Genomic DNA, 14067 nt, shown 5'->3' with positions numbered 1-14067 from the left:
ATATTCATTTTTGTAATAAAATATCTGTGAACGCAAATGTGAAAGTAATTGCTGGATGTTATTTTTTAAAAATATGTGAAGTCTGTACAGTTTACCTAATTTTTTATGCTTTTAACCCTTTTTAAAGTATTTCAAATTATTAAATCCTTTAGGTATTATTATCAAGAAAAGTGAACATCAATCAATAAACAATAGATGTTTATCCATTCAGTTACAGGTTTACAAATCATCAACCTCCTTTAAGGATTTGTTTTAGTTCATCTGATTATTATTCCACTACAAAACTTTAGTTTGAATTTGTACATATGTACAAGATGATGCTACCACCTGTTCTATGCATGGTTATATTTTTCTTTCATCAACTCATTAGCATCCTCTATTATCTATTATGAAGTATCATATACATTTATTCCTCAATGTATATGCGCTTTTAAGATTTAAAAAATTTTATGTTGAAACAAGAATTTGATATTTGCTGCATGAGCAAGGCCATGCTGACATGTCATGTGATGAATTGTGATGATCACAATTTCATGAATACAGAGTTGTCTCAAAAGTTCATATGAAGAGTTTTAGACTTCCTTTTCTAAATAAAGGGTTAAATATTTAAATTCCATTTAACTATATTTTCATAACATTTACTATTAGAAAAATTATAACAATATACATTTACTTGTTAAATCACAAAATTATGAAGTACAAATTTCTGTATAAGATGCAAAACACAACAAAAAAATTTGGAAAAGCTTTATTGGGATAAAATATTGATTGTATTTAGGTAATTTTTTTTTGCGGGTCTGGTAATGGAAACCAGGGGCATTTGACCTCCACGCTACACCACCTGTCCTATTTTTTATTCTTTATTTTGAATCAGGGTCTCACTGAGTTGCAGAGCGCCTCACTAAGAAGTTGAGGCTGTCTGTGAACCACGATCTTCCAGTCCAAGCCTCCAGAATGCGGGGATTACAAGCGTGCGCCTGGCGTATTTAGATAAAATTCTTGAAGGACTCACCAGTTAAGTTATATTTCATATTTGAATTCATTGAAATGGTCGTGCAAGGTTATTTTTGACAAATTGGTAAGCCCACACTATTAATTACCTGTACATGTAAAACTACTTGTATTCACAATGGAATTATTTTCCTGTTACTAATGCAATAAATTAAGTTTTTCAAATATGTGTTTTTCCCTAGTAAGATAGTCTTAGAAATTATTATGTAAAGAGCATCAATTACTATGAATGGACTTTGAGTCCCAAGTGACAATGCCATGGAATTTAATGCCAATGGTGCATCGGCAAATATTTTGTCAATTGGGGACTCATAAAAATCATTACCCTGCTTTATTGGGATGTCACGATAAGATAGACAAGATGGAGGTCCTCACTGGAGCTCACATTCGAATCACTGGAATCTTTGAAAATGCTGTATTCCATGACAATGGGTCTTTGCAAAGGTGATAAGGATTTTAAAACTTAGGGAGTGGTTATTACTCATAGAAGCCCTTAAAAGAGAAAGTAATAGAAAGAAGAGGTGTGTAGAGGCAGAGAAAAGATGAAAGAAAAAATAATGAAAATGACTCTACACCTAATTGCGGGCAGTGATGGTAATTTTATGTGTCAAAGTGACTTGACCAGAGGTTACCCAGATGTTTGATCCAACATTGCTGTGAATGCTTCTGTGAGGATGGTTTTGGATTAGATTCACACTTAAGTTGCTACACTGAGTGCAGTTCATTGCCCTGCCCGGCCTCTCTGGGAACGCTTTGTCAATTCAGTTGAAAGTCTGCCTAGCACAAAGGCTCTGAACCGTCCTGAGTCTCAGCTTGCTGGACTGTGTTCAGACTAGAGCTTCAGCTTTTCTTCTGGCCTTGGACTTGACCTGAGGCATGAGCTGGTCCTGGGTCTCAAGCCAGCTTACCATTGGCTTGCACCACACCATCAGAACCTTAGGCTCTGAGGTCTTTGGATTTGTATTGACATGAAGCCATTTAATATACTTTTATGGTTACATTGTGATTATACAGTGTATGAGGCTCAGAGTGATAGAAACATACATACAAGCAGTACCTAGCGCATTCCTCTCTGGACCCCCTCTTCTCTCTCTTCCTCCCCATTCCTATTAGTAAGGTTAGTTTTGATACTCTACATTATTTGATACTAATACTAATATTTAATACTAAGCATTATTTGAATGGGTTCTTTCATCAAGTCTCCTTATGTCTGTTTTCAATTGATCTAAGAATATTTTTTGTTTGTGTACTTTTTCTTGGTGCATTGCAATTGTACATCATAATGAGATTCAGTGAGTTACATTCACATATGCAGACATCACTGGGTAGATTTTACTCCACGCCCACCCCACATCTCTCTCCTCTTTCTCTATACATGGTAATAATATTGGTTGTAATACCAACAGTACCTCTCTTTACTTTTCTGTTGCTTTATTTGGTAGAAAGAAAACACACAACTACCAAACTCACAACTGGAATATAAAAGCCAAGGTAAGAGGGAATCACATATAGCAGATTAAACGACAGTGTATCTTGGCGCAGATTTCCATGCCCCTTAAATCTTTCTGCTTCTCTTAGTGATGCTATTTCTACTGGGTATCAGCAAGCATACGGTATGCATTGTCCTACACATGGTTCTTTTCACTCATCATAATCATTTTGAAATTCATGCATGCCATTGTAGACTTCAACGGTTTATTTATTTTGTTTATGACTATAGCACTATTTGAGAAACATTTCACTTATCTGACTTTTAAAGAAATTGCCAAATTGTGGAGTGATATTCTAAAGTGATTGCAACGTTTCACCTGCCCACTACGAGCATGAGAGAGTACAGATTCCAAACTTTCTTCACTGACTCTTACTGTTTTGAATTTGGCTTCACTTTTTTTTATTTTAGGTGTATCATGATATTTCATTGTGACGTTAATTCTGACTTTCCTAATGATTACGCTGCTAAGATTCTTCTCATATGTTAATTTTCATCTTCTTTTATTGGGTGTCTACTTAAAACGTTATTTGGCTTTTTAATTGCTTGCTTGTTTTCCTTTTACATCTATTGTTTGCAAATATCTTCTTCATTCTTTGAAGAAATTAGAGACACATATACATATGTATACATATAGATATACATATATATGCAACATACATACTATAAAATATGTGTGTGTGTTCTTTCTGAAAAACATCTATCAAATTATTTTATTTTCACGCTATAAGGCATATTTTGTTATATAAATGCCATTTTCGACTACATAACTTTTTGGGTACAGCTGTAACCCCAGTACTTGTGAGCTGAGACAGGCGCATCACAGTTCTAAGGTCAGCCTCAGCAACTTAGTGAATTCTTGTTTCAAAAATAAATAAATAAATAAAATGGGGCTGGGTATGTATCTCAGAGGTAGAATGACCCTGTGTTTAATCCCCAGTACCACACACAAAAGGAGTACAAAACCCAATAGGGCTATTATCTAAGCTTCCTTATGTTGACTAAGGTCACACCCTGGTATCAGCTGCCATGTGGGCTGGGTTGCAGAGTATCTCATGATTCACGCCAAGGTAACCATGGTTACAATGACAGGATTCTCAGCCATGTCCCTCTCCATGGTCTCTCCCCTGAGCAGGTCACATTGCTTACCCTGATGATGTTTTGTGTTATTTGTCAGCAATTCACAGTTCAAAGAATAATTTATTGGAAAATTCATGGCTTGGAGTTCTGTGGTATTTATTGTTAGTCAAAGCAATTAAAAAAGCCAAATTTCAGAGAAAAGAAAAGAGCCACTGGTTCTTTAACGTAGATGTGTCTAAAATCAGGCAAAGTATCTTATAATCATAAATGAATATTATTAACCATAAAAGGGAAGGCAGTTATGAAACTTACTATAACATGAACAGGTTTAAAAACTAGTGAAAACAAATACAAAGGTCAAATAATGTATGATTTTAATTGATGTACAGAATAGAGGAATACAGAGACTCAGAAAGTATATTTTAGTTTGTCAAAGACTAATACGGGGGGAATAGAAGTGATCATTAATAGGCATCTACTTTATTGAGTAGAAGAAGAATCTGGAAGTAGATATCAGCAATGTGCACAACCTTTTAAATATAATAAAAATCAGATAAGTGCTTACTTTAAATATGTGAATTTTAGGCTATGTGAATTATTCCTATGTAAAACATAATTAAAAGATAATAATTTTCCTTTAGATGGTGAAATATAATGTTTTAAAAATGGAAGAAAAGATGAACAATAGAAATAAATTAGAAATGAATAAAGAAGGGATCATTTGATTTATACTAGACTCTGATGCAGCTTGACAGGTATGACATAGATCACATTTTACAGTACAGAATATTTATATATTCTATATTTTTATAACACATAATGATTTGCAGTTTTCAATTTGCAATAGATAATTTAGTGACTGTGATCAAGATTTAAGCTCAATATTTGCCAAAGATGTTCTTGTTTTCACAAAGGAATATAGAGAACCAGAAATGCAATTAATTATGGGTTTTCATAACACTAAAGCCTCAGGGAAGCAACTTCAGAGAATTAAGTCCCAAGTGCTATTTGGTATAACATTGTGCTATCTGCTCAGTGTTCAGTTACCACAGAATGGTGCATTGCAGGTAAGTCCCTGATTTTCCACATTAAAAATAGTATCAGGCTAAAAAAAATCTTTGCTGAAAAATTAGGAGTTTTGTAAATTAATCATGTTATTCCAGCTTACTTAGCTCAATAAATTGTGAGATTCAGAGACTAGAAGTTATATTTTTATATTTTCTTCTCAACACTGGGAATTCTGATTTAAGTTTATATTCACAAAATAATATTTTACTTCATTGTAATCTGGATTTATATGTGAGCCTTTAAATATTTTACCCTGATGTAAGAATAAAATTAATTTAAGGTAATTTTTTGCCTGTTTTTATATATAATTAATCAGTAACAGAGACACCATGATACAAATACAAATATATTAAAATTTAATTCCATGGGAATAACCTACTATAGTTACTTAGGCCCAAATTCAAATAAGCAAAACATGTTTTTTCACCCTCCAATTCGACTCCTTTCATTTCAATTAAGACTGATGCATTCTGGAGTCAGGGAGGAGATATAAGGGTAGCAGTGGGGAAGACTTTGGTTCATTAATAGAAATATTACCATAGACTATGTGTATACATGTGAATATATGTCAATGTCAATCTGAGTAATCAGTATTAGGAGTGAGAGAAATGCTGAGGGTGGGGCACCAAGAGCATGTTTGTATGCTCTTGTCAACATGATGTACATTATGTTGTGAGACTATAATGCACAAATAAAAGCACAAAAAAGAAAATTACAAGAATAAATTGAGCATATACATATATATTCTGAATGAAGAGAAAAATTAAACATGACCATTAATATATATCTTTTTATCTTTTTAAAAGTTTAGACAATAAAAAAGAAATATGAACAAAGAAAATTGTTCATCCTTGAATGAATTCATTTTCTTAGGAATCACTAGTAATGCTGACATGAAAGTGACCTTTTTCACCGTCTTTCTCCTTGTTTACCTCACTAATCTCCTGGCAAACATCGGAATGATCATTTTGATAAGAGTGGATTCCCAGCTTCACACACCAATGTACTTTTTCCTCAGCCACCTTTCCTTCTGTGACCTCTGCTATTCCACAGCAATTGGACCCAAGATGCTGGTGGACCTCTTGGCCAAGAAAAAATCAATTCCATTACTTGGCTGTGCTCTGCAATTCTTGATCTTCTGTATTTTTGCAGATTCTGAGTGTCTACTGTTGGCAGTGATGGCCTTCGACAGGTACAAGGCCATCAGCAACCCCTTGCTCTATGCAGTGGACATGTCCAGCAGGATGTGCTCCATGCTCATGGCTGGGGTTTACCTGGTGGGACTGGCAGATGCTTTGATACATACGACACTAACTTTCCGCTTATGTTTCTGTGGCTCTAACGAGATTAATCATTTCTTCTGTGATTTACCTCCACTTTTTCTCCTGTCCTGTTCTGACATACAAATCAACGAGCTGGCATTATTCACAGTCTTTGGATTCATTGAGCTGAGCACCATTTCAGGAGTCCTGGTCTCTTACTGTTACATCATCTCGTCAGTCCTAAGGATCCGCTCTGCTGAGGGGAGGCTCAAGGCTTTCTCCACCTGCGCCTCCCACTTAACTGCGGTCGCCATTTTCCAGGGAACAATGCTCTTCATGTATTTCAGGCCCAGCACGTCTTACTCCCTAGATCAAGACAAAATGAGCTCCTTATTTTACACCCTTGTGATTCCCATGCTGAACCCTCTGATCTATAGCCTAAGGAACAAGGATGTGAAAGAGGCCCTGGAGAAGCTGAAAAACAAAAGGTGGTGTTAAATCATTGTACTACACATACATACACACGTATTTGTAATGGTTGTTATTTTTTATAAAATTACATTGCATGACACACAAAACACAAAGTTGTGTCATATAATTTAATTTAATTATGTGTGTATTTGTATTAATATATAATTGTGAGAAACTGCTGCAGATATTCAAATATGTTGCTTGTTTATTTGTGTTGAATTAACAAGTGGTATTCCATTTCCGTAGAAAAATATTCTGGGTCTTTCACGGGAATTAAAGTTCATTTTACTTCTTTTATTAAATTTCAATTACATTAAATTTTAATAATGTTTTCATTAATTGTCTTTTTTGATACTTTGTATTCCATTTCAAATGCAGTAGTTTAGTAGTAAAACATATTCTAGTGGAGGTAACAGAGATGATGTAATTGAGTACTTAAATAATTCACAATAAGCCTCAAAATATGCTAAGATTAAGAGATATTCAGTTATAACTGAAGCAAAATATTTAAATCCTGTGTTTTTTTGGATGAAGTTATTGAGAGTCAGATTTAAAAAGAGACACATTGTATAAAAGAAGGTATTCTTGTAGAGGGTTTTCCAAGTAGAGAAATTTTGGTGGACCCAGGTCTATGATGTTTGCAAACCAAACAATTCTAAGTAGGTTAAAGTATAGAGAGTTATTAAAAAAAAAAAAAACTCTTGAATTATGTGTCCTGGAATTGTCAACTACCAACTCCTCCATTATTTTATATAAAATGCTTTTTTCCTTCTTTCTTTTTTTCAGACTTAGTTAAATTCTCCTCTTTGTTTTTCACAATCCACCTCTTAAATGAGTGTATAATTTTACTCTATTTTTAAAACAATATACCCAATATATAGTACACAACTATTTTGTCATGGAGGACTAAGCATTCCATTCCTTTTATCAAAAGAATTGGCATTATGCCTAGGGTATAAAATGGGGGAGAAAGAAAAAAATGTTAGGTAACATTTTAATACTTAATGCTCATAAAATTAATTAAGGATATGGTGAGTACCATCCAGATATAAATACAAACTATTACTTTTAATAAAGTATGTAAAATAGCTGTTGATTCTGAGATAAGTCTACAAAGACATGAATGCTAATTTCCTGAAGATAATACATAGACACCTATGCATATCATGGATAATTTTCAAATTTTTTGGTACAATATAATTAAACATCATAGTTAGATTTGAATGGATACATTCATGCCTGCACACAGAAGCTTTTGATGTGGTTCTCTTCTAAACCCATGATATTTGCCTTTTTCATTTTTCTCTGCTATGAATTTCTGATGGTTCAAGCACTGAATCAGCTCCTCGAAGAAACATGGATGAGGCCACAGCTGTAAGGACCATGAAAAACACAGTACAGTTTCAATTCTTTACAATTACAGAACCTAAAGCCACTGAGTATCTCAGGTTTTTGAGTATTTCAGGATTTCTATCAGTGTGACTTGTCCCTGTGATAAAATATTTCAGGATGCTAGCTAGCAATGCCCTTAAACCACCTGTGTTTTCAGGGTGAGATGTGGAATACAGTGACAAGTTAGGAGAAGATAACCCAAGGGAGAATACATATAAGGATTCCTGTTTTAGATCAAAGGCTTTATGAATTTCCATCTATATAATAATTTCTCAGTTAGCCTCTAATCTTTTACAATTGTACTTGATGACCACTGAAATGTTTCCTGTTTTTCATTGTATGTTGAAATCGACTCTCAGAATGAAGGTGTTAGGAGGTGATATTTTGTCCTAAGGAGATAGCCCTCAGCAGGGAGATTAATACCCTTCTGAAACAAGCCTGACAATCTCCCTGGATACTTGTACACTTCTTCCATGTTAAGACAGTGAAAATTGGGATGTCTATGAACCAAACTTGGTCTTTCACCAAACAGTGAATCCGCTGGTGCCTTGACTTAAGAATTCTAGCCCCGTCAAATGAGAAATAAATTGTTCTTTACAAGGCAACCATACAATGATATTTTTATAATGGCTTAACCAGATGAAGATAGCAGCAACATGGACCTCGGCACTGGCCTAACCCCTCGGCAGGCTCCAATCCCAGCCTCGAAGACCCCAGCATCAGCCTTGCCTCACAGCAGGCTCTGATCTGGGCCTCGCTGACCCCAGGACCGGGCTAACATCTCGGCAGGCTCCGATCCCGGCCTCGGAGGCCCCATCACCAGCCTTGCCTCAAGGCAGCTCTGATCCCGGCCTCGCTGACCCCTGCACCAGCCTCACCCCTCAGCAGGCTCCGATGTGAGCACCCTCTTCACCCAGCAGGTTGTCCCACGTTACAGAGGGTGCGTGGTGGTACAATTCTGCCTGTGAGGTAATTTCTTCAAAAGTTCCAGGTGTATTACGTCAGATCTCTGCCTCCCCTGAGTACTTGCTGCTGCCAATACCACCGCCTCCACCATTTCAAATCTTTCTAAGCTCTTTTCCCATACCTCATAATGTCCAGTGTTCCTAAGCATGCGCGACAGTAGCATTCGACCTTTGGGGTAATTTCTTCAGAGGATCAGGGTGGGTTGGATCAGATGCCTGCCTCTCCCAAATACAAGTCTGTACCGCCATCGCAGCCACGTTTGCTGCCACCCCTTTCCTCCTAGGTCTCTAGACTCTCTCCTTACAGGTGATGTCCAGGATTCTTAACGATGTAGAGAAGCAGCTGTCCTCCTTTGCAAGGAAATTTTCCAAAAGTTCCAGTTCAGATGAATAAGTTTTGTCTGTATCTCCAATATTCTAGCTTCTGCGCGGCCATCTTAACCCCTCTCAAATATTTTTCTTTTTCCTTTTCCTATTTTTTTTTTTAAATAAGAGAAGAGAGTATGTGTGCTTTGGGGAGGATGTAGGATAAGACACTAGGTACCGATGAATTTTTTTTTTTCTTTCCTCCCTTCTAAGAGCTTAGTCCAACAGCTTCACCATGCAGAACAGAATCTGCTGTCCTAAGGCACCACAGCCTGGTCCAGCACCGCAGTGCTGGGTTCCTCTATACCTTGCGGCTTGGGCCTTCTTTTTGGCATCAGGCCTCCCAGATTCCGCCTCCTGCGCGGTACTATGCCTTCCCATGGGTAGGTCAAGCCGCCACCACTCCGCCCAGAGACCTTCTGATGGGGGGGCGCCGGCAGGTTCCCCAGGCGACCCCATCAACCCCGCCTGGGGCCACGTCTTGTAGCTCAGGGGGTCCGGCCCTTCCGGTGTGGAAGGGGATCGCCTAAGGGTGCCCACCGTGTGCCCGCACACCCCACCCAGGGTTGGGTCCATGCTGCATGGAATTCCGGGTACTTTCGGGTGGGTGGGGGGTCACTAAGGATGCCCAGCAAGCCTGCCCACCCCGCCAGGATCGGGGCCTTGTGGCCTGGACCTCAGGCATTTCCGAGTGGAAGAGGGTCGCCTAAGGGTGTCCTATGTACGCCCGCCAACCCACCCGGGTTCGGGGCCTTGCGGCTGGACCTCCGGGATTCCAGGTGGTTGGGGTCGCCTAAGGATGCCCTGTGCATGCCCGCTCATCCGCCCTGGGTCAGGGCCTTGTGGCCCGGCCCTGATTATCTATTTTTTTAAAGCAGTTAAATGAAAGAAATATTTTAAAGAATAGAAAAATAACCAATACCTTAAGGGAGATGTGTACCCCAAATTTAATCAGGCAAAACTATTATCCACCAACTATGAAATACTGAAAATTTTCACTCCTATTTATTTTATTACTAGCTTTAACAATTGTAGTTAGGTAGTATGTGTTTGTTGTTTACTTTCCTTGTTTTGGTGTACACATACCAAGAAAAATCATTGAAAAAAGAATACTTGAAAAACCCACATGTGAAAAGAAGGTGACAGTCATTTTAATCAGATCATTGTAGAAACAAAACTGACTATGGGTCCTTTTGAAGTAGTCCAGTCAAACCAGCTAACTCAATATTAGATGAAGGTTCAAGGAATACTATGAATCTTATTACCATCTTTCTGGGAAGATTTTGAAGAAATTAAGAAGACTTTCAGCAATATTCACATTTTAAATTGTATAGAAAGTACAATTACTTTTTTAAATAAGTTAAACTCTGCATTTTTTCAAAAACCATTATTCATGTATCATTCTTAAAAAATTATCCTTGTACTAAAGAATATTAGAAGAAAAAAGATCCCCAATTTCTGTGTGCTTTTACTCTTTATCCATTATTCTATTTCCATTATAATTTAGCTTATAAATAAGCTAAAGTAGTTAACAACAAAAATTTATTAAGAAATTACTTTATGATTCTATTACCAAAAACATTAGACAATGTGAGAAATTCAAAAATAAATCTTACCCAATCAAGAAATTGGATACTGAACTAAATAGATGCTTCACAAAAGAAGAAATACAAATGGCAGATATATACAGGAAAATATATTCAACATCATTAGTAAGTAGGAAGATATAACTGAAATCACACTGTGATTCCATATAACCCCAGTTAGAATTGCAATCATTGAGAAGTCAAACAACAATATCTGCTGGTGAGGATGTGGGGTTATACACTTGTTTAGATTGCAAATTAATGCAGCTGCATTGAAGATCAGTATAAACATTCCGCAGAAAACTGGGAATGGATCCAGCATAAATCCACTTATACTACTCCTGAGTATATTTCCAAAGTGACTGAAATCAGAAAATTATAATAATATATACATAACCATGTTTATAGCAGCACAATTCAGAATAGCCAAATTATGGATCCAACCTAGGTGTGTATCAACATATAAATGAATTAATAGTTTGTGTGTGTTTACACTTATATGTAGAAGGGAATTATCTTTGGCTTTAAATCATGTTATTTGCAGAAAAATGGGTAGAACTGAAGAACATTGTTAAGTGAAATTAGGCAGTCACAGAAAGAGAAGGGTCATCTGTGTGCTCCATATGCAGAAGCCTGGAAGTAATGGGATACCAGAGAGACTTGAGATAATAGAAGAGAAACTTGCGCAGAATCAAGGAGGTGGTTTAGGGGCAGGAGGGGAAAGAGAGAGAACTACTGGAGGAAACATTTCCACTAACATTATATATGTATGTGAGAATACCAACGTTTACCTCAATGTCTCCAATAGGGAGAAAGGGGAGAGATGAGGGAGCTTTGGGAAAACTCACCAACTTCTGTGGCGAGAATGTCACGTTTATTATTATTTTGAGGGTGGCGGTACTAAGGATGGAACCCAGGGGCATTGTACCTCTGAGCCACACCCTCAGACCTATATTTTATTCTTTATTTTGAAACAGGGACTCACTGAGTTGCAAAGGGCCTCACTAAGTAGGTAAGGCTGTCTGTAACAACCACACTCCTGTCTTAGCCTCCACAATGGTGGAATTACAAGCATGTGCTACCACGCTCGGCTTGCTATATTTTCATTATACATCATGCTGAGGTTCAAAGTTATACATATATGAATATAGATCTTGGTGTGTTTCCCTTCACTCTGCTACCAAACCTCTTCATAAATAATGATGAGATCGATAGTGACACTACTATACATGGGCCCACCATAATTTGAGTTTGCTTTCTTTCATCAGGTTTTGTTTCTATCCCCATTTCTTTCCCTTCTACTCTTCTACTCGACACAATATCTCAATTAACCATTTTGTTTTCTATTTTCTCTCTAGATTCCACTTATGTTTGTTTGTTTATTTTTATAATACTAGGGATTAGACCCAGAAACATCCTAACTCTGAGATATAGTGCAAACATTTTTAAATTTTTATCTTAAAACAGCATCTCATAAGGTTTCTGAGGGTCTCATGATTAAGGCTCAAGCCTGCGATCTTCCTGTCTCAGTCCCCCAAGTACTGGGATTCTAGATGTTCACTCCCATGCCCGCTGAGGCTGAGAATTTACAAAAGAATTAGCATGGCCAGATAGGGTTTTTTTGTGCATATTTTTTTGGCTCCAAAATGTATTGGTGCAATTACAAGCTTGAGAAAGGACTTGATCCCCAGGGAACACTACTTCATATTTAAATATCATTATTAGCCTGACAATAGAGTATATATGAAAAGACAGCCTCTGTCTCAAATAATATAAATTATCTGAACATAAAATGTAATCTTTGATTTTATTCCTTTTTATGATTTACTCAGTCAAAAGAGGTAAGTATCATTCTCATACTTAATCTAGATAGGTAAGTCTGAACTACTCCTGTCTAATAAAATTAAATTTTACCTATATCTGTATATTTAACATTAGCAAAAAATGCTCAAGTAATTATAAGAAAAAAATGAAATTATATTTTGCATGTTAAAGCTTTTATTCAGATGTACTTTTTAATTTTAAGTTCATTATTATAGGATCAAATGACATAAAATTAAAGTGCTTTATTAAATAATGAGTCGATATCTTAGGAATTATGATATTCATAATCATCATCATTTTGAATGTTAATATTCAAGAATTTTATATGTATAAATTTAAAGAGTATCACTAAAAAAGATACATCTTAATAAAAAGTGCGCAAGATAGTGAATAATAATCCTAAACAAAAATAGCAATCTACCCTACTATTATCAAATTTTTGCCACTCTCCCTTCATTAGCCCATAGGCTGAATTGATTTGAAATAAAAATTTAATGAAATAGTAAATGATTATACAACACAACAGAAGTGTAGTAAAAATTTGTGTGTAGTGTTAATATAAAATCATATTTTTGGGTGGGTCTGGGGATGGAAACCAGGGACATTTGACCATCAAAATACACCCTGTCCTATTTTTTATTCTTTATTTTGAAATAGGGTCTCAGTAAGTTGCAGAGGGCCTCACTAAGTAGCTGAGGCTGTCCATGAACCACAATCTTCTAGTCTCAGCCTCCTGAATGCTGGGATTACAAGCATGCGTCACCACACCCGGCTGAAATCATATTTTTAAAATTTACCATTTTAACATTTTACCATTTTAAATTTTAACATTTTAACATTTTAACATTTAACATTTTAACATTTACCATTTCTTTTTATAGTCTTAAAATTATTTTCTCTGTCTTTTTTAAATAACAGAATATTATTATAAGTGAGAATAATCAGTCAAAAAAAAAAAGTAAAAAATCAGGTGCTTTCTCTAATATGCAGAAGCTAGGGAGGAAAAGGGTCATAGGAGGAACTCTAGACAAAGGTAAAGCATACATGAGCAGAGAGGGCAACCTAACTGAGAGGGATGGGAGACGGGAAGAGGGAAATTCCATAATGTACCTGATGTCCATTCACAAACATATCACAGACAATCACTAAGACAAACCTAAGGAGGAGGGAGGGAGGAGGGAATGAGGAAGGAATAGGGAAAGGGCTAAATGAATGGTGTGCATAAATGTGCCTCTACCATTTGCACACCATTAAGATGTATGACTACAATGCACCAATAGAAGATAAACCAATTAATTAAAACAATAAGTATCATTATATATTGAGTCCCTCTTATTCTAGCAATAAGATCACTATTTTGGACAGGCTTATCCATATAGCCAGTGCAAATAATAAATGGAAACTGTCTGCAAGCAGATAAATTTCCTGACACTGAATGAGACCCAAATTGGACTTTATTTACCTTTCAGGCTCTTAAAAACGTGTACTTTGTTCCTCCTTAAACCTGGTGCTTATATGCCATTCCCTAGACTTAGCTCCTGATTGTCTTTCTT

The 14067-nt window shown here is 36.3% G+C and overlaps 1 protein-coding gene across 1 annotated transcript; it reads left to right on the top strand.

Annotated features, from left to right (window-relative positions):
* Positions 1–5475: 5475 nt before the first annotated feature.
* LOC308265608 (olfactory receptor 5W2-like) lies at positions 5476–6408 on the top strand (the record flags this gene model as incomplete). The annotated part of the gene is made up of 1 exon (XM_080699397.1): positions 5476–6408. One exon carries the CDS (start codon positions 5476–5478, stop codon positions 6406–6408), a length of 933 nt encoding a protein of 310 aa, XP_080555523.1.
* Positions 6409–14067: the final 7659 nt, after the last annotated feature.

The sequence above is a fragment of the Muscardinus avellanarius genome (assembly GCF_963383645.1).
Source record: "Muscardinus avellanarius genome assembly, chromosome: 1".
Lineage (NCBI taxonomy): Eukaryota > Metazoa > Chordata > Mammalia > Rodentia > Gliridae > Muscardinus > Muscardinus avellanarius.
Note: the sequence above shows the minus strand (reverse complement) of the source record. Positions and strands in the feature narration are given on the sequence as shown.